Source organism: Rhinatrema bivittatum, chromosome 2 (genome assembly GCF_901001135.1).
Source record: "Rhinatrema bivittatum chromosome 2, aRhiBiv1.1, whole genome shotgun sequence".
NCBI classification, from domain to species: domain Eukaryota; kingdom Metazoa; phylum Chordata; class Amphibia; order Gymnophiona; family Rhinatrematidae; genus Rhinatrema; species Rhinatrema bivittatum.
The window spans coordinates 606,288,758-606,311,183 of record NC_042616.1 but is presented as its reverse complement, the minus strand read 5'-3'; the positions used below and the strand labels follow the sequence as shown (position 1 = coordinate 606,311,183).

General features: G+C 42.0%; 1 protein-coding gene across 2 annotated transcripts in view; it reads left to right on the top strand.

Moving 5' to 3' along the window:
• AQP4 (aquaporin 4) overlaps nucleotides 1-8,173 on the top strand; it is a 31,824-nt gene extending 23,651 nt beyond the window's left edge. For both annotated transcript variants that reach the window (XM_029592691.1, XM_029592690.1), the window contains one exon: nucleotides 7,658-8,173. In XM_029592691.1, the coding sequence (XP_029448551.1) occupies nucleotides 7,658-7,924 (267 nt within the window). In that variant the 3' untranslated portion in view covers nucleotides 7,925-8,173. The remainder of the gene's footprint in view (nucleotides 1-7,657) is intronic.
• Nucleotides 8,174-22,426: the final 14,253 nt, after the last annotated feature.

Genomic DNA, 22,426 nt, shown 5'->3' with positions numbered 1-22,426 from the left:
AAGCAGATAATTTATCTGGCTAAGGTTAGCCAGATTACTTATCCTGGATATTCAGCAGGATAAATGACCCACTATAAATAAAGCCTAAAGTTATCTGGCTACATGAGGATGGCTAACTTTAAAATCTAATTAGCTGTGTTTGAATATAACCAGTTAGGTTTTAAAGTTATCCGGTTGCATGTAACCAGATAACTTGTCACTTAACCAGATATCTTTATAAAATATCCAGTTAAGTGGCAGCAAAAAGAGAGAAAAATACTCCCAAACCTCGGGGATTTAAGGCCTGATTCCCCAGCCCCACACCCCCAAAATGACTTAGAAATAATGGATACTAAATTATGAAAAAGTCTAGCTAGAAAATGAAAGTATGTATTCTAGTTCAAAATACATACTTTCATTTTCTAGCTAGACTTTTTCATAATTTAGTATCTATCATAGTGTCTGGCACCATCTGGATTTATTATTTTTAGACATAATGGAGGCATATGACCTGATCCCCCTCCCAACCCCTACATCCACATTTAGGGCCTGCTTTTCAAAAGCATTTACACAAGTAAAACTGGGTTTTATACATATAAATGCACTTTACCTGTGTAAGTGGGCTTTTGAAAATTGCTACAATATATGCCATTGAACGGTCCATAGGATTTACTTGTGCAAGTGCATTTTATGCACGTAAATGGCTTTTGTAAATTGCTACAATAGTATGTTACATTTATATGTGTAACTCCTTTGAAAATTGAACTGTAATGTTATAACACACATTAAGGCATAACCAGCAGGAGAAAGGAGGTAATAATGCCCCTGTACAGATCTTTGGTAAGGCCTCACCTGGAATGCTGTTTTCAGTTTTGGAGACCTCATCTCAAAAAAGATAAGGACAAGCAACTGGAAGGAGTTTTTGTCACAGTCCATGAGGGTCTCTCTTTCAGCGAGTCTCACTCAATCTTTGTATTTCCTCTTGTAGATCTCTGTAAAATTATTCAGAGCAGGTTTGCATCCCATTGGATTGTGTTAGCATTGCAAAAGTTTGGACAAAACTCTACAGCAGAGATGATATGATTGTATTAAAATTCAGCCTTTCTGGGGCCAAATTTGGAAGTTTATCACCAAAATATTCCCCTTTGCTTGCCCATAGCTTACAGGGTGGTCACTTTGTGCTCCTATGATTTTCAGTATATACTCTCTACAAACCAATATAAACTGTTAGATATTCTTTTAGCCCTAGTTTTACAGATGATACTCAGCAAATGGTACATAGAAATGAAACCGATATTTATGATAAACTACATCAGACAACTTCATGAGCTTTGGAAAACTTTGTAGGACTTTCACGAAACTTAGAGGCAGCAATACGATACCATTGTCATGGGTAACATGGATTTGAACATTATATCCTAATATCCAATTTTTTTTGTGTTGCTTTTTATTATTGCTGTTGTTCAGATGTTTATCAATTAAAAGAGTGGAATAAAAAAAGATAAGGACAGATGGAAGCTCAGAGAAAGGCAACCAAAATGATGTGGGGTCTGTATGGAATAGAGATGTGAATCGTGTCCTCGATCGTCTTAACGATCGATTTCGGCTGGGAGGAGGAGGGAATCATATTGTTGCCGTTTGTGTGTGTAAAGTATCGTCATAATCGTTAAAATCGTGAGCCGGCACACTAAAACCCACCCCCGACCCTTTAAATTAAATCCCCCCCCCAAATGCCTTAAATTACCTGGTGGTCCAGCGGCACACTAAAACCCCCTAAAACCCACCCCCGACCCTTTAAATTAAATCCCCCACCCTCCCGAACCCCCCCCCCAATGCATTAAATTACCTGGGAGTCCTCCGTAGCGGCGGTCCATGGCTAAATCGGGGGAAGGGGGAGAGCACGAAAACCGGCACACTAGATCGTGAGGTCTTCAGCCGGCGCCATTTTTCAAAATGGCCACCGCAAAATGGCGGTGGCCATAGACGAAAACGATTCGACGCAAGAGGTCGTTCCGGACCCCCGCTGGACTTTTGGCAAGTCTTGTGGGGGTCAGGAGGCCCCCCCAAGCTGGCCAAAAGTTCCTGGGGGTCCAGCGGGGGTCAAGGAGCGATTTCCTCCCGCGAATCGTTTTCCGTACGGAAAATGGCGCCGGCAGGAGATCGACTGCAGGAGGTCGTTCAGCGAGGTCCGGAAATCTCGCGAGGGTTCCGGACCTCGCGAGGGTCCGGACCTCGCTGAACGACCTCCTGCAGTCGATCTCCTGCTGGCGCCATTTTCTGTACGGACAATGGCGCCGGCCATACGTGTATGGCCGGCGCCATTTTCCGTACGGAAAACGATTTGCGGCAGGAAATCACTCCTTGACCCCCGCTGGACCCCCAGGAACTTTTGGCCAGCTTGGGGGGGCCTCCTGACCCCCACAAGACTTGCCAAAAGTCCAGCGGGGGTCCGGAACGACCTCTTGCATCGAATCATTTTCGTCTATGGCTGCCGCCATTTTGCGGCAGCCATTTTGAAAAATGGCGCCGGCTGAAGACCTCACGATCTAGTGTGCCGGTTTTCGTGCTCTCCCCCTTCCCCCGATTTAGCCACGGACCGCCGCTACCGAGGACTCCCAGGTAATTTAATGCATTTGGGGGGGGGGTTCGGGAGGGTGGGGGATTTAATTTAAAGGGTCGGGGGTGGGTTTTAGGGGGTTTTAGGGTGCCGGTTTTCCTGCCCTCCCCCTTCCCCCGATTTACGATATTTTGACGATAAATCGGGGGAATTGGTATTGTATCGTGGCCCTAACGATTTTTGACGATTTAAAATATATCGGACGATATTTTAAATCGTCAAAAAACGATTCACATCCCTAGTATGGAAAGCCATATGAGATAAGACTGAAGGAGCAGTTAATATGTATACCTTAGAACAGAGCAGAGAAAGGGGAGATATAACATAAACCTTCAAATACTTGAATGGAATTAATGATGAACAAAAATTCAATCTTTTCCAATGGAAAGTAAGCTGTAAAACTCATGATATGAAACTCCAAGGGGGAATACTCAGGGACAATGTCAGGAAATATTTCTTCATGGAAAGGGTGATGGATGCATGGAATATGCTCCCGGAAGAGGTGGTGAAGAGAAAACAGTAATGGAATTTAAAAGGCCATGGGAAAAACACAGAGGATCACTGCTGTCTAGAGAATGGAAATGAAGAAATGGAGAAACTTTTCTATTACACCTAAAGTTTACATTTCTGTTTGGGTAGTCTGTATGGTGCTGCAGTTGCTACTACCATTAACAAATGGTTTGCTGGGCAGAGTAGATAGACCAGTTTAGTCTTTATCTGATGTCATTCATACCTCCAATTTTTAGCAAACAAGCCTGTGGGGGCTAACATCCCGAGGTCTGATCAACCTCTTTCCTTCCCTGTTGCAAGCACAACACATTTGATCCACTGTGTACCCTCTCTCCACTCACCTGCAGCTTCCAGTAGATACCCAGGATCCCCTCGGACCTCCACCAAGAACCATCATTGCCTGTATCAGCCTAAAGAAACAAACCAGAAACTGATCCAATATTGCAAGTAGTGACCAAAGAGTAGAAGATCGGTAAAAACACCAGGGATTCTTTATTATCACAAATCTTTACAAGCTGCCTGACTCAGGTCGAGTTTCGCTCATGTGTGAGCTGCTTCAGGGGCAAAAGGACATGATGCTCTTTGTCTTAAAAATGAAGCATATCAAATCGAATGGAAATGCATATCAAATCAAATGGAAATGCAGTTCTAAAGATCCCTCTTTAGGATGCATAAAATGAACATACTTTTTCAGATGCTATAAGAACATAAGAACATAAGAAATTGCCATACTGGGTCAGACCAAGGGTCCATCAAGCCCAGCATCCTGTTTCCAACAGAGGCCAAAAACCAAGCCACAAGAACCTGGCAATTACCCAAACACTAAGAAGATCCCATGCTACTGATGCTATTAATAGCAGTGGCTATTCCCTAAGTAAAACTGATTAATAGCCATTATTGGACTTCTCCTCCAAGAACTTATCCAAACCTTTTTTGAACCCAGCTACACTAACTGCACTAACCACATCCTCTGGCAACAAATTCCAGAGCTTTATTGTGCGTTGAGTGAAAAAGAATTTTCTCCGATTAGTCTTAAATGTGCTACTTGCTAACTTCATGGAATGCCCCCTGGTCCTTCTATTATTCGAAAGTGAAAGTAACCGAGTCACATCTACTCATTCAAGACCTCTCATGATCTTAAAGACCTCTATCATATCCCCCCTCAGCCGTCTCTTCTCTAAGCTGGTTGGCGATTCCACCAGGCTGAAGTAGATGGTAACAGGCACCGATGCAGGGAGAGCAGGCCCTCGAGGAGCGAGTACCTGATCCCAGTAAGGCACCTGAAAGGAAAGCAGAGGGCCCCCGAGGAGCGGGTACCCAGGTTAGAGAATACCCCGAAGGGTAAGGTAGAGCTTCCAGCGGCAGCAGGAAGCGGCAGAGTAGCATAGACCGGACGAATCCAATCCTTGCTAACTCAACGAGCTAGCAAACAAGTGAAGGCTAAATACCCAGATGTTGTGACGTCACTCGAGGGGGACACCCCCGAGGTTCGTGCCGTAGCTGGAATAAAGATGTGGGTAGTGCACGCACGCGCGCACCCTAGGAGCTCTTAGGAGAAACATGGCGGGAGGCAACGCCATAGCCGTTCCAGAGATGCCGGAGAGATAGGCTTGCAGGCGCGGCAGTAGCCATCTTCCCAAGGCTAGTGGGGAGAGCAGAGAAAAAGGTGAGGCCCAAGGGTTGAAGCCATCTGAGACCAACGGACGCAACAGTACCCCCCTTCAAAGGGCCCCCTCCAGACCTCCTACCTGGTCTTGGTTTCCGAGGATGCATTCTGTGGAATTGTTGAAGCATCTCTTTATCCATGATATTTGCTTTAGGTTCCGAAGAGTTATTTTCAGGTCCATAACCCTCCCATGACAGGAGGTATTCCCATACTCTGCCTCATTTTCTGACATCAAGAATAGCATCTACCTTGTATTTGATGTCTTCTTCTGCATCAATAGGTGTAGGTTCAGGTGACTGGATTGAGAACTCACTAAGGATTAATGGTTTCAATAGTGAGACATGGAACGCATTATGAATCTTCAATGCTGGGGGAAGTTTCAGACTGTATGTAAGAGTACCTAGTTGGAGAATCGGAAAGGGTCCGACGTAGCCAATAGCCTCATTCACATGCATTTGTATAAGGGGATTAGTTAGTGCCTATACACCCTGCGTCCAAATGCTCGGCTGAGCGCACTGTATTTTATCGGCACCATTGATTGTAATTTGATTGTAATGTATCATATAGTTATTTATAGCCACCCCTAACAAAGGCTGAGTTATATTATCCACCTTGAATGAGGTTTCAGCCCTTGGAATGGCATTCTATAAATTTAAAACTAAATTAAATGTAACAATATTCAAAATAATTAAAACACCCCTAAAAATTGCACACTTAAAGCATAACAACTCTTATATTAAAATTATCCTGCCATCACCACACTGGGTTTCTGCAGTACAGGCTTCTCCACTCCTCATAAAATTACTAGCAAAACTTACCCACTCCTCACAGATCTGAATAAGAATCCTATGTCACCTCTTTTTGCCCCGTCATTAATTGACAGAGAATATAGAACACTCATTCCCCATGAATGCAAAGCAGCTCATTAATAAGTAAAAAAGGTTTAATACGGATTGCAATAAACATCACAATCCACACGAAGCTTCACCAAGGGCATTAGCAGGAAGAGTTGTATGGGGGGGGGTCATTTCTGTTTCATTTCATTGGTGGGTGGGGGGGGTTATCATTCATTTTGTTTTGTTTCATTTTCATACATGCCATTTGCTTGAAGCACACACTGACTTAATATACCTGAAATAAAGAAATATAAAGCCCCCCCTGCCCTCCACAGGCTTTCTCTCCAGGATTCCCCTCCCCCAAGCACGTTAAGGTAGTCTCCCAGGACAGAAGTGATCCCCAGTCATTCCTATCAATCTGGTTCCATGCTTCTAAATGCCATTGGTGAGTCCTGAGACTGGCACTATTTCGGAGTACGCACTCTATTTTCTGCTTTCTTTTATATGAAAGCACATCCCTATCGGCAGGCTAACATGCCAGCTGAGGCTCTTGGAACCCCCAGCCATGAATACCTAAAGGGCCATCAAGGATCATATTTGATCCTTCGTCCTGAGACACTGAACCTCTCCCCCCAAATACATACATACACTCACTCACACTCACATACACACACACTCACACTCACTCACACTCACACACACTCACACACACTCACACACACACACACACACGCTCACACTCACACACTCACACAGACACACACACACACACACATACGAAAGCCCCTTGTCAAAAGGCTTCCCATCTTGTACCCCCCAAAGTATAAAATATTAAGCCTTGCCTCTCTACTGCTAATCCTATCACACCCCTAAAATTCCACCATCTCCCCCTATGAAGAAGAGAAAGAGTGACTGAAATTTACCCACATAAATTCCACTCTGCTTTTATAAAATGATTTGTTAGGCTGGCCCAGTTTGGAGGATCCCTGGAACAATCTTCAAGTCGGGTCTTCAGCTGCCTAAATTTGCTAGGATTGGGGAATCTGTGATGGAAGTGCTCCCTGTGTCCCAGGGAAGTAGGGGAGGATATCATGGTCCTTGCTTGAGAATGAAACCTATGGGTCAGATTCAGGTCCCATGATTGCAGGGGAGATGTGTGGGAATTTTTCTTTCACATGTATTTCATTTAAAATAAATAAAATAAAAATAATGAAACCAAAAATATCTGAAAACCAAAAGAAAACTAAGGGGCTGGGTCCCTCTCCCCACACTGAAACAATACTCAGCACCACTGAAATTTAAAAATGGAAACCACCCTAGGCTTCTCCCTATGCTCCCCATCGTCTATTACCCCTTCTTCTGGGTCTCCAAAGTGTAAATAAGGTAGGAGCCATCTCCATGCATCCCTGCCCCATTGGGTCCTGATTTAAAAATGGTGCAGGTTGGGTCTGAGGCCGGTGCCATTTCGTTGCATGGATGTACAGCGTATGGCCATACAACAAACTAGCACCAGACTTGGGACGGGGGGGGGGGGGGGGCGATATAGGGGAAGTTCCAAGTCGGTTTTTAAATTTTGATGGCAGTAAGAGATCTACCTTTTTTTTAAATTAAACAAAATAACCACCAAATTTAATTGAGAGTTTTCTTTAGAAATAGCACGTAGCAAAACAGACTGTTTTGTTGTATTAGTCGTGTTGTTTCAAAACGACGTCCCCTCCCTTTTACACACTTATATTTCCTGCTCATAGGTTTTTGAAAATGACCCTAAAAGTACTTTAGTAACAGATGACAGGAGAAAACTACAGATCAAGGAAAGACCTATAACAGCATAGTATTCATAAATGGGCAGATGGGGTGGACCAAGTGATCTTACCTGCCGACGTCTTTTCTGTTTCTATTCACTGCCAAAAATGCCTCAATTTTGCATTTTTAAATTTCGGACAATTTGATTTTGTTATCCTTTCTCACCTTACTTACATTTGCATAGAGAAGATTTTCTTTCAGAAGAACTTGTTCGCAACTTTTATCCCGCTTGTTTCCTTTTATTAGGTATACTGGCTGGGGCCTCTCTTAGGAGCGGTCCTGGCAGGTGCCCTCTATAACTATGTCTATTGTCCAGATATGGAGCGGAAGGCCTGCTTTAAAGACGTCTTCCTTAAGACTACCCAGCAATCAAAAGGGAAGTATACTGAGGTGGTTGACAAGAAGAGCCAGGTAGAGAATGACAACCTGCTCCTAAGGCCTGGAATAGTTCGTGTCATCAACACCGATGAGAAGGAAAAAGATCCAACTAGTGAGGTCTTGTCTTCTGTATGACTAGCAAGAAGCCCCGGAGACAGAGAAGAGTGCAAGAGAGGTTCCAGAGATTTTCTTCCCATTAAAGAAACTGAATTATTATAAGACTGGCATCTCTACCTGCTCCTTGAAATGAAAGAGGTGACATCATATTTGTTGCTTCTCCAAGGCTTGCTCCTCCAAAACACAAGCACTAGCAGTCCATCAAATTTAAGAGGTGCAGGTAGTGATTGCCAGATACCATCTGCACAATTTGTATGTAAATTTTATTTTCCCTTGAATTTACAGTGGAGGAAACTGCTGAAAGTAAGTGTCCCTTTTTCTCACTGATTGTCAGTAATGAACCTCTGATAAGATACTGTAGCTTAATGTTAGGACTGATCTTGATTTACCCATAAATTCCTGTAAGCACAGGTTATCAAACTTTTCTTCTGTTATATAACTGATAGGCTAGCCTATCTATTTAACCCTGAAGAAGTGAAAGAATTAACAAAATTTTAACTGTAAAACATTCTACCCATGCAATTCTCAGTTATAATTTAGTCAACCGCCTCATTCCTTCAGGGTTAAGTGCACAGACTACGACAACTAGCTCTTTCATCATCATTCAGGCTTGGATTTGCCAACAGGCACACTACGCCTGTGCCTAGAGTGGCAAATATCTGGGGGGGGGGGGGGGAGAGGGGGCACAGATGTGCTGTTTTCCAGCTGTGCTGAATCTCACTCAGCAGAAAACAGACTTCTGATTGCTGCTCCAGCCCCTCCACTCCCGGGCAGCATGCAGAGAACAGGAGAGGAGGGAAGGAGGCCGGGCGGGACAGAGCAGAACAAAGAAAAACTGTTTTTTCTCCCTGATCCAGCCACTCCCCTCCTTTCCTATCACTGCTGTTCAACTCCTTCTCTTATTGTCTTGGATCAGCATAAGTGAAGGAGGTATGAGCTGAGATGAGAGGGAGATCATGGAGCTGAGGTAGGGGTGGGATAGAAGGAGAGAATGACAGGGGGAATTATTATAGTAAAGGAGGAAGGAATGAGGGAAACATCATTAGGGGAATCAGAGAGCATCAACTGGGGATAAAAGAGGGACTAGAGGAACAAAGGGGGACCTTTTTGGCAAGGTTAGGGGCTGAGAAGGGGATCTTTGGAGGTGATGAGAGAGAATCAGCTGGGGGTGTCTGGGGGGGGGTGAGAGAGACAGTAATGGAGGGGAGGTAGTGTTTGTGTGTGTTAGAGAGGCGTGTGTGTTTGTGTGTAAGCCAGATTAGGTGGGAGGTTAGAGAGGAGATGGGGATACAAGGAGGAACTAGACTGGAGCAGGCTAGGGACACTTCCCTCTCTCGATCTTGAATTCTAACCTCTAGCTCCTGGCTGGAACTTTCTCCTTGCTTGTCTCTTTTTCCCAGGTCCTGAAACTCACCCCTCAATCCCTGATCCCAGATCCTCCCTCTTCTGATTCCCCTCCCACTCTTTCCTGCCCTTCCTCAATCCCAGATCCTCCCTCTTCTGATTCCCCTCCCACTCTTTCCTGCCCTTCCTCAATCTCAGAACCTCCTTCCCTTGCCCCAGCCCAGATTCCTGATTCTCCCTCTTTCTTCCTCCCTTTTCCTTGAAATTTCTCATTTCCCGTCATGCCCATCCCAGTTCCTCTCTTATTCTCCCTTCCAATCCCCAGTTCTCTCATTTTCTCCCTCTCCCCCTACCCCAATTCTATTTATCCCAATCCTGGTCCTTAATTATTTATTTTAATTTCCAAAATGTGTATCCCATCTTTCTGTAATGCCATCAAGGTAGCTGACAGATGTTACATAACAATAACATAATACATACAATACACAGCAATCACATCAGACAAAACAAATGACACCTTATTAAATTTAAAACTTACCATATTTGTTCCTGCAACATACACACATCGTGTTGGGCAATTTTTAACTATATCTGGAAAGTGATTCATAAATTTTATTAAATAATAAATACCAATCTAAGTCATCGTGGTCCGCAGTACAAAGGAAAAACAATAGAACAAAGAACTCTTTCCAATGACGATAAGAAGGCCATCAGCCAACCAAATCTCAAGTGGCAATAGATTCTACACCCAGAGAAGCATTCTTAGTACAAGAGAAAAATGTACAGCACAAAAAGAAACATTTTCTAATAGCCTATAGTGGCTATTTGTATCAAGTGATGCTGACATTCTCCCTCTGTAAATTCTGAGCGTGCACAAGAAGCTCTGTAGTTCCTTTCTAGTAGTTGGTAGAGAAGGATATATGCTTGGAAGCTCTCTCAGAGTTCAAAGAAAAACTTAGAAAATTTAGGATTTGGTACTGTTTATTAGATGCTTCTGATCTTCTCTGTACTGCAATGGTCTCGCTCTCACTATGCTAGAAAGAGAGACTGTGCACAACTGCTGATTTTGCTTTCTTTCTGTACTGGGGGTGGGTCAGGGTGGGAGACAGTGTGAAGACAGTTATAGTAATGCTAGTAATTTTTTGTCTCTGGACACCAGTGAAGTAAGCAGTGGACACTGAGACACTAAAGAAAAAGTCATACCAGATTGCCAGTTTTTTGGAGGGAAGTTAGTGTTTAACAGTTATTTTGTGTGTGGAGTCAGCAATAGTGCACACAGCATAGATAGTTTTCATATGATGAGTAGCACTGAGAGTGGAGAAACAGTAACAGCATCACTAAATAGATTAATTTGTAATATACAGACACATTCCATCATGTCAGGAAAAAGGAGAGGACAGATGTTGGCAGGGATAGAGGAAGTAATACAGAGGCAGCCCAGTGTGGTAGCAGTGATTTAAAAAAAAAAAGTCAGTGCTGACCTAAAATTAAAGAGAAACATTTCTGGCCACAGAGTGGCATGAGTAGAAAGTAGCTCAAGGCCAAAGAAACTGAAACTTTAAGAGAATGTGCTACCTCCACCTGCTCCTCTCCTTCTTGCTTTGGAGCAGAGGGAATGAGCAGAAGAACCGTCCAAGGCAGACAGCAGGGGAGGTGCACAGAGTGGAGCAGCAGAAGTACAAAAGCCAAAACCAGCTGCACGCTCTTCTAAGTTGATCTTATTCAGTGAGCACCAGAATCTTATCTAATACTCACTGAATCAGAACGAGAGGGCCTAGTAGCTAAAGAAAACTTGGGAGGATTGGTCAATAGCATTTCTGCCTCCACTTCAATGAAGAGGAAAATAAGTGGTGATATGGGTGATGCAAACAAACCCCAGCAAAAGCAGGCAATGCAATGTAGAGTATGAGAGCGATGCCCCCAGCATTTTTCACAGGGTCTAACTTCAACTACAGTGCCAGCATCTACCCCAGTGCAGGTAGAGAAGGGATCATGAAAGATATCCCTGTTCTGGAGGCACTTTCAAGTGAAGGCAGACCCTCGTTTTCCTAAGTGTATTCGCTGCAGTAAAGATATCAATCAAAGGAAGAAAGTGGGGTAACCGACAAACGCTGGTAGGCAGCATCACCTGGAGAAGCGGCACCCACTAGCAATTGGCATCAAGGAAGGGTGGCAGTGCTAGCCTGGAAACCCCTTCTGCCAATCAAAGTAAAAGCCAGAGGAAAGGGGTGGCAAAGAGGAAGGCTTTTCACCAAGCTGATCCCTCGAGCTAACACTTCAGAGATAGGCACCTCCAGTGGCCATATTATGGCATTACAGTGCTACACATTTCTTTCCTTGCTATGGGCTGTCTCTGGTTTCACTCTTAATGTTTATTGCTACTCGAGTGGCAGTTGGCGTTACATGGGATCTGTACCTGTTTGACAGTCTATATGGCGTACTGTCTCTCAGAAGCAGTGCAAAACCTGGTTTGCGGGACAGCTGGTGGCATGCGGTCTCAGAACACTGGTCGAGAGCATGGCACTTGCCTCTGCTCTTTCTAGTGGTGATTCAAAGATATTAATTATGCGCTACAGGTCCAAATCAGGGCAAGGTAGACAATCCTTAGAAATCCAATACAAAATGCTATGGGGAGCCAGGGCAGACAATTCATCACATCTCAAGCCTTCCATTCAGTTCTCTCTGCTGAGGCAGCAGTCTCCTGTGGCTCTATGGCAGCTCTGTACATGTATCTGTGCATGCATGCTCATCTCAGAATGGCTCATCTGGCAAGGCCTGCTTTCAGAATTAGGAGGCTAGTGACAGCTAGACATAGCCTCAAAACCATGCACCTTGTGGTACTTTTACTAATGGTGGTCACACATGTATGCAGGTGCCATGTGGTATTGTGCTTAACTAGTGGGAGACAAGGCTTGGTTACCCCCACACCACTTTGCAATATTCTACAATAAAATTGTAGCTTAACTAGGTAGGGATCATGAGAGCCTTGTCTGCTATGGGCGACAGTGCAGCTTCTGGGATGTGGCCACAACTGGGATGGTGGGGAGCCCACAGCAAGTGAAGTGTTGCTACCATGGTGCTCATGGTGGGGTTTGACGTGTCTTGGGATGCATGATGAGTACAATGTTCAAAAGCTGGCTGGGCAGAGAATACCAAGCAGTGCTATATTCCTACTCTTTTGTTGTATTGGTGGGTGAGAGTGAGACAAGTAGCCTGTCAAGTCTTCTGCTTTGATGGCTGGGCTTGGCCTGCTTTCCACCCAACTTATGTTCATATTGCTTAATGAGCAAATTATTCTCTTTGCCAGACCAGGACATCATTGTACCGCAGACAACTAATTGGTAATGAAGGATCCAATTTAGGGAGCGAGGCCCTGCATCCTCATCTCCAACAGTGATTAATCACAGTAGTATGATACTACGGGGCATTTGTGAGTTGAAATTCAGCAGTGAGGGTATGGTCACCTCTGGGATTTGAGAATATGCTTAGTATGTCATGTTAGTAATTTAATTGTTGTTGCGAAGAATGGTGTGGCAGAGAGCTGTCTATTACAACTGCAATAATAACATGGGAATGGGGGAGTCAATGGGGGGGGGGGGGGTAGCGTGGGTTAATTAAAGTAGGTGAAAGGAGACAATCACACCTGAGATAATTGTGTTCCCTGAACAATGTGTTAATAATTTCACTGCTTCAATACAAATGAGAGGGACATGGATCAAGTCATGAGGTGGTTGGGGTTTAAAGTGCGCAATATAAACTGTATCTTTTTACTACTTACCTCAGCAAATGGTGATAAACATCTACCATGCAATACTATCTCTCTCTCATTAATTAAATTCACTCTCTCACTGCAAAAAAGCTGTTTCTGAATTTTCAGAACCTTATTTATAAAGAAACTAGCAAAAAACTTCACTATCTAATCTCTCATCACAGATGGCCTGTATCCCTATGATGCATATCTAAGAACTTTCATGATCTTAAAAATTGCCTTATTAGGATTACAGGCTTCTGTAATAACCAATTAAAAATAACCTCTCAGCCTCAGCAATAGCTACTTTAGAGCTCTTCAGATGAGCAACACAATTTAGTATATCTTCTGTTTACAAGGACCTTCACCAGGTCTTCTCCAGAAACCTACCTTCCAGCTTCATAGGGTAAAGTTTCTGTGAGAAATAAGGGGCTAAAACCCTTCTACTTCTATTCCAAAGCAACTTTGAGGCCAGTTTATCTAATGGTCCCTTTAAGGTGCAATGCTAAAATATCAACTTGGTCCTTCCTCTCCTCTCTCCAGTCTGCTTCTTCTCTTCCAATCCCTGATCCTCACATTTTCTTTTTTCCTGCTCTCCTCATGGCCAACATCTCCTTTCTATGCTGATGCTTGAGATCCCGTTTCCTCACCCATTAAAAAAGCAAAACAAATTATACAGTTAGGAGCAAGACTGGAAAACTATTTTTGAATGTAATATACAAGATGGAAATGTTGCTCAGTATCCTGCAGAATTTCTAAATTCTTGCTGCTGAATCTGTCTTCCAGCTGCTGCAGTGCTGCAGAAAACGGTGCCTGTTCTCAGGCCTTCCTGGGTGAAGGGGGGGAGGAAGGGGGCGGACATTACTGTAGGAGAAAAAGGAATGAAAGCACCAACAATGCCAAGGGGTGGCACAACCTTAAAGCAATTACCGATCATCATTGATTGGAATACATCCTTCTTTATTAATTCCTCAGATGTTTAGTAAATAATTATGCAACTGTGAAAGAGCATGAGTGTTATCCAAAGCCCAGACATTACATTTCATCAGAAATTATTTTTTTTAAAGCAACCTGTGAGAAAAATCCTGAACATTTGAAAAAACTGTGGATATTTGCCAGTGGCTGAATCCAGTCACTATGGGCCTTATTTTCTAAATGTATCGCACGCAGTAAGGGATGTTTCGCACACGAAATGTCCCTTTTCGCGTTCGATACCAAAATGGGGGTGGAGTCGGCCCCGGAAGAGGAGGAGTCGGGGCGTCACCGGGGCCGACTCCGCGAAGCTGCCGCGGACGATGAAAAGGTAAGGGCCTTTTCGCGGCCTATTTTGCTCCCAATAGCTACACCTCCTATGGTGGCGCTATTGGGTGAGATCGCTGCCAGCTAGCGCAGGCCCGTCCCCCGTTTCGGCCCCCACCCCTCATTTCCTAAAGTATCGCAGGCCTGCGATACTTTAGAAAATGAGGCCCTATGTCAGCCCCTTCTTGAACATAAACTAACAATTGGCCAGATGTATTAAAGGGTTTTCCCATTTATGTGCCAATGGACTAAAAAGAGTGCTAATGCCTTCACAAGCGTTAACTCAGTAGCATAGTAAATGATGGCAGATGGCTTATCCAGTCTGCTCAGCAGTAATTTGACCACTTTGGAAAGATATGCATCACCCACTCCCCCTCTCCTTCACCCAACCTTGTAACTACCACTCCATGCAGGTTATTGAAATGATTTCTTCTATATTTCAAAGCACTTTTAGCACACACAATCCTATTTACGAATGTTAACAGGTGGGAAATATTCAGTTAGTGGCCATCTTACAAAGTTAGCTGAATAAACTTCTCCGGCTAACCGCGGCAGCATATTTAGCAGTGCAGCCGCATCATCGACTAATACCCGATTATCTTAAAGTTAACTGAATAAGTTTATCCAGTTAATTTTAGGACTACTCAATGGCACAACCAGAGATAGCCAGATAAGTTATCGGGCTAACTTAACTCCGCCCCAGAATGCCCCTATGTTATCCAGCTAAATTTTAACTCAAAAGGGTTGTCCAGCTAAACTTTAGCCAGGTAAATGGTGGAAATATTAAAAAATCATCATGTATCTGGATAGCTCACAAGTTATCCGTCTAAATGCCATTGGAGTATGGACCCAAGTGTTTTAATGGATATAAATTAGCTTGCAAGAGATTTTACAGAAAAACCTATGCGCAGATAATGAGATGAAAAATTGGGCAGACCAACTTTGCATAGAAAAATAATGCACAAAAATTAAAAGAAACCCATCAACAAAAAAGGCCTAACTACATCTTAATGCTCATAAATTAATGTGAAACTAATTTGCATATCATTAACATGGGCCATTAACATGAACTAATGGATGTCCATTAATGGCCATGATTTACACACTTTAGTATATTGGCCCTTTACTGTCTATGGGAAAATACTTAGTCCATAGGCCCCAATGCCTTTCAAAAAGCTTACGAAAACAAGAAAAATCTGAATAAAAGAAATAAAGTTATCAAGTTCCTTGTAAACATTTTAAGGTTTTTAGATACAGTATCTGTTTGAGGGCCTCACTTTCTCTAGCTGTTGTCCATTAGTTTCAGTGAACTTTCCAAGTTATGTTAGTGATAAGCAAATCCCTTTGTGATACATTGATGTCACAGGTGACAAGAGGGAATTTATTCAGCTAAGGAAGCAACCTGTTCTCTGTTTTCAGTGCACTTGTTCAAACGCACTCCAGCATACTAATTTATGTAAACTGAAAACGTCAGCTGTATATCCAATTTGTTTTCAACTAGATGCATGCTTTTTGTTATTTTTATTTATTGGCAATGCAAAGTTTGGCTTTCCTTTGTCTTTATACTTTTGCCAGCTGTATTGTAAAGAGTGGATATGAAATATGTTTTGATAATGGGAACATGATTGCTTTAGCTCTCCTTTAAAGTGAACTGCAAAATACTATTTAAGATGGAACAGTCTGTGCAACCTGGCTTATAGTAAGGTTCTTCTTCTCCATTCTAATTACTGAATATATTGCTGCTCATTTAAGTGCCTCTAAGAATGTCCAGGTGATGTACTATAGTGTATTTGCATGACTAATAATTTATCAAATAGAGATGAGCAAAAGTTTGAGGTTAAACTCAAACCAGGCAAATTTCAGCCTGCTGATGGAATTTTAGGATTTTCCCCAAATTTGCTTGTAAAGTTGACAAAACTTCCCCCAGCAAATTTTGGAAACAGTGACCAAATTAGATCCAGGTTCACCAATCTACATGAATCTACATTGGATCTGCTTGCTTCAAGCTCTTCGAATCATGCAAAATTGCTCAATCTCTGATGTAGATTCAATGTTTTGAAGGATTTGTGTCAGAGTTAAAAAAAAAAAAAAAAAGGTTTGACAAACTAACTCAACGAACCTGCAAACTTCATCAAACTAGTTTGCAAACTTTTATTTAAAAAGGCTGCACATCTCCAATCACAAACTGTTTATGTAATTAACTTCCTGCCTGCAGGACGTGGCTACACTTACTACAATTTTAGGAATACTGAGAAACTTACCTGGAACTTATTTCACAATGGCAATTAGTTACCATATATTCCCATTATATAAGCAGAATGAGATTTCAACAAAAGTAATTATAAATGAAATCCACTCATTTTACTAAAATGAATCAGTTATTGGATGTCCTGGAAATTCTGCACAGGCACTATCATTAAAGTCATTCTGCCCAGGATATGCCATCATTCTGAAATTATGACAATCAGCAGTTCATCTTCTGAAAGGCACAGATGTGGTTCTCCTGATGGCATGTTTCATCTGTGGCAGCACCATTGCAATCAGACTGTAACATGTAATATATTTTAGGAAAATCAAATGCTCAATTTTATCTGTTATTGAATCTAGCTATTAGCAACTGGATCATTGCTGGTTTGGACTTCTAGATCAGTTCTTAATGGATATCTAAAACCTGGATATTATCCTGAATAAGAGAAATAATAAGTCATTTCAACCAAAACTTTACTTATCACCAAGTTAGTTATTCTCTTGCAATTTTCTCAGGCCTTTTCTAACTTTCACCCAATTGAAGTATAAAGTTGTGAATAATATATTGTTGGCTAGCTGGATGATTTTATGAATACCAGGCAACTTTCTCATGTCCTGGCCTAAGGGATTCGGCAATTGTAATTTGTTCACTTCCTATTGAGAAAATAGCCCTGCACGGCACATTATTCTGGAAGCCAACAAATACTAGGAATGAAAGAAAAATGTGCCAGTGTTCATGTGGAATCACTTGAAAAATTATTTCTAGTAGCTTTAACAGTCATATCAGTCCTGGAGAATTTTTATGCTGGTCCAATAAAAGGTATCATGCATGGCAAATAATCCACACTAAATATGTGCTACAATTGCAAATCTTGCTAATATTTCCTGATAAGATGAAAAATATATAAACGTAAAAAAAATGCATATTTCTTGTATGTTAAGATTTTTAGAAAAAAAGTGTTTAGGTTATAAAGAGTATAGCACTTTATTAATTACTTATGAATGCTTGATTTCAAAGGGCAAAGTAGGAAAAGATATAAAAACAGATCATTTTGCATGTGAATTTATTATAAAGTATAAACTATTGCAAAATATGAAATATATATAAATTTGTAATGTGTAATGTCTAAATTGGTAGTGTAATACACATTTTGCATATATGAAGTTAAATTGTCATTTTAGTAACTCATGTAATGTTTGTTTTGTAAAGAAATTATGGAATTGTATTCTATCTATTAACCTATACTGAAACCTGAAAGATTATTGCTCAAGTCTACTTCAGAAGAGGCATATAAGCATATAATAATCACAGATGTATTTATGATTGTTGTCAGAGAAAATGTTTAATGTTAGTGTAATTAATTAAATATCCCTAATAAAATGAAAGTTGATGTTAGCCCATCAGCAATACAGTTACTTAAAAGAAAACCAAAAAGGCAGTTGGAGAGAGAAGATACTTTAATTAGGCTAACAAATGTTTAAAAGTCCAAGATCTGGAGAATACCATGATTTCTTCTTTGGCTGAAGAAGGTGCCTCATAAGTGTGGAAATTTAGCATCTTTATATCTTTCTTAGTTTAATAATCTCTTTCCAACTATTGTTTGGTTCTCATTTAACTAATTCTGTCCCAAATGAATACCATGTATTAAATTAATGATACACATTTTTTTCATTGTAAGCCACTTTAAAATTTTAGGAGGTATGCTAAAATAGCCTTTAATGCACTCAAATATTTAAAATGCCCGTTGAAATTTGGGTTTGTAGCACATACAATTAGTATGCATATTAAACAAAAAATATTAGTGTGTATACATTGAAAATCCCCTGCACCAATAAGCATAATGTAAAAAAGCTGGTTAAACATGATAGCATAAAGGCTGATATTCAAAAGATCTAGACACCGAACTTGGGGGTCTATTTGCCAAGTCACTGTATTTTCCCCCGGAGCAGAAAAATTCTACAAGGGCTTCCAAAGATTCAGTACTTGGCACCACAGCTTATAAAACTGTGTGGTATTTTCCCCAGTAGTCAAATTCTGTGGGGAAAAATAGATATGAAGGACCCAAAATGCATACCATCTTCTTAAAGGGCCATAGAGTACCCACAGACACCCATCCCCACCATGTGTTTAAAAAAAAACCCAGGGTCTTGTGAGATCCCTGCCCACCCACTGCTGCCTTTAGATGTGGCCTTCATGGTCAAAAAACAAAACAAAAAAAGAATCAATGTGCATGGTGAATGTCCAAGCCCCCCCCAATCCAAACCCCGCCTTTTCAAAACTTCTCCCCCCTGGCTCCAAATCCTGCTCCCCTCCACCAACATAGCATCCCACTACCCTACTGACCCTACTCATCCACTCTAGCCTATGTTCCCAAGGTATAACAGATGGTCCAGTGGGTCCCTGAGCTGCCCCTAGGCTCCTTCCCTGTTGATCTTTGCATTCAAAATGGCACAGGCCAGCATGATACAAGATATGCCCCATCACATGATTCTAGGGCATTCTTTTCTCTAAGAAAGGTTTGTTTCTGGCACATTATTTATACCTTTCAGGTAGTTAAATGTCTTTCATATCCCCTCTATGTCTCTTTTTCTCTTGGGTGTACATATTTGATCCTTAAGTTTCATCTCATATTGATTTTAATGTAAACCCTGCACCATTTTGGTTATCTTTCTCTGAATTACCTCTTCATGTTCTGTATCTTTCAAGTGGTTCAGCCTCCATGACTGGATTGTAACACACTGATGACCGCAGGGTATTGCACAGCAATCAGCGTTTCACCTTAAGGTCCTGAGTCCAGCATGGTCTCCAGCATCCTGATCCTCTGATGTATCCTGCAGCTCTGTCTCGGGCTTCCACCAACTCAGTACTTTTATAGGCCCAGTTGCATAGGTTTTTGAGAGGTCAATATTCAAAACTAAACATTTAAATTGATAACTTGGTGTTAGATGGATAAAATATAACTCATGAGTTATCCACCTAAATGGTTTTGGATATTGACCTTCCTGTGGGTGCATCCTGATGAAATCATCACTACTCTCCTATAAAAGGAAGCCCAGTACTTGGTGGTTTTGGTTCCATGCGTTCCTGTGAGTTGCTGTTCTTTTATTGCCTTTCTCCTATGACCCAGTTTGATTCCTGACTCTGCCTTGTTTGCTTCTTACCCTGACCATTACTTGCCTTTGACTCTGTACATTCTCTGCCTGCCCCAATCTGTTGCCTGCCTCTTCACTGTGCTTGAACTCTGCTTGCTCTTACCTTGGCCTGCCTCCTGACATTGCACAAACTCTAAATAAGACCTCACTCAACACTACTTGTAGTCATACCCTTTTAATGGGACTAGATTCTCTTTCCCATCTGGTAAACTTGAACACTTTCTAATATAACACTCTGCATTTGAATTTATGCTCTCATAATTCTTTATTATACAAAAATCTTCACCATAAAATCTAATTAAACAATTAAATAGTAGTGAAAAATGCTTCCCTTATTAATAACAGCACTCTTATATGCTTTAAAGTTCAATCCCATGTTGCCTCGGATCCCATATCTTACTGGATTCTAGATATTTCATTATACTTTCCGTTAACAGACTCTCAATCAATTTACCCAACACTGACATGAGACTAACTAGCCACCTCCTCCCTATTATTACTCTTAAGATGATGGACAACATTTGCTCTTTTCCAGTTCCATGGAACACTCACATCTACATGATTGACTGAACAGAACTGCCAGGACATCTCTGAGCTCTCTGATGTATCCCATCCAACCCCATAATTTTGTCCTTTTTCAGTTCTGCTAATTTTGCGTAAACCCTCTCTAATGCTAATGGTGTGGCATAGCTACCTCTTCCAGCTCTCTGTGGTGCTTCTCTTACTCCTTCTTCAGTGAACACTAGACAAGCGTATTTAGCATTTACACTTTATTCTTTTCATTTTCCACACACACCTGCTTGTATCCTTTCAGTCTTACAAGTCTGCCTCTGTTTGTCTTCCTTTCACAGACATTCTTGAAAAAAATCTTATCACCTTGTTTTATTATTGTTGCTCTCTTTTCCTCTACTTGCACCTTTGCTATCTTGACTACTTTCCCTGTTTTTCTCTCAGCATTATTAGATATTCTTTCTTATCCTTCTCTTTCTAAGATCACTTGTACTTTGTGAATGCTAATATTTTTGCCTTTTTTCATCTATTTCCTATGAAAACTATGCAGGTCGTGTTTTCTTCTCACCTGTATTCACTTTTGTATCATAAAGATTTGTATCCTTTAGTATAACTCATGGTCTTCTACACAAAGATTTTCCCACTCTACCGGTGCCATCATACAGCCATTCTAACAAAGTCATTATTCTTACCATTCTTCTGCCCTGGATCTTCTATTAAACTATAGGGGATAATTTTCAAAATGATTTACATGCTTAAAACTAAGGTTTACATGTGTAAATGCACTTTATGCATGTACATGGGCTTTTGAAAATTGCTGCAATTTATGCCTTGAATTGTCAATAGGTTTTACACACTTAAGTACACTATAAGCAGATAAATGGGTTTTTGCAAATTGTTACAATAGCATGTTACATTTACAAATGTAACTCCTTTGAAAGTTAACTCCAAAATGTCTTGAAATCAAAGGCGCTCAGGTGACCACCTACCTGGACAATAGAAATACATAGAAACACAATGGCAGAAAAAGACCATATGGCCTATCTAGTCTGCCCATCCACACAATTGTTCAGCTCTACAATCCCTATGACTCCCTCAGAGATTCACTATTCTAGTCCCATGCTTTCTTGAATTCATAAACTCTCCATGTCCCTACCACCTCCACTGGGAGGCTATTCTATACATCTACTACCCTTTCTGTAAAGAAATGCTTCCTATTATTCCTCAATCTACCTATGTTCATGTTCATCCCATGAACCCTTGATCCAGAGTCTCATTTCCATTTAAAGTGACCCACCTACAGTGAATAGATAGATACCACTGAGGTATTTAAATGCCTCTATTATACCTCCCACCTTTTCTCTAGCTTATACATGTTTAAGTCTGTCCTCTTATTCTTTACAACAAAGACCACTGACCATTTTAGTAGCCTCGCTCTAGAAAGACCCTTTTCTGTTTATATCCTTTCAAACGTCAGTCTCCAAACTCTAGACAGTATTCCAAATAGGGTCTCACGAGGGACTTATACAAGGGTAATATCACCTCTTATTTTCTGCTGATCATTCCTCTCCCAAGTATCATTCTGGCTATTCCTGTTGCCTTATCCACCCAACTGTTTGGCCACCTTGAAGTCATCAAATACAATTGTCCACAGATCCTGCTCTTGATTTGTGAACAGAATTTCACCCTTTAGACTTTACTACTCCCTTGCGGGCGGATTTTAAAAGCCCTGCTCGCGTAAATCCGCCCGGATTTACGCGAGCAGGGCCCTCGCACGCCTGTTTTGCATAGGCCGCCGGCGTGCACAGAGCCCCGGGATGCGCATAAGTCCAGGGGTTTTTTGAAGGCGTGTCGGGGGCGTGTCGGGGGCGGGGACGAATGACGCGGCGTTTCGGGGGGCGGGACGCAGCGTTTCGGGGACGGGACCAGGGACGTGGTGCCGGTCCGGGGGCGAGGTCCAGACCTCCGGACCAGCCCCCGGGTCAGATGATGGCACGCCAGTAGTCCGCTGGAACGCGTAGATTTACGTCTGCTTCTAGCAGGCGTAAGTCTAGGGACAAAGGTAAGGGAGGGGTTTAGATAGGGCCGGGGGGGGTGGGTTAGGTAGGGGAAGGGAGGGGAAGGTGAGGGGAGGGCGAAAGAAAGTTCCTTCCGAGGCCGCTCCGATTTCGGAACGGCCTCGGAGGGAACGGAGGCAGGCTGCGCAGCTCGGCGCGCGC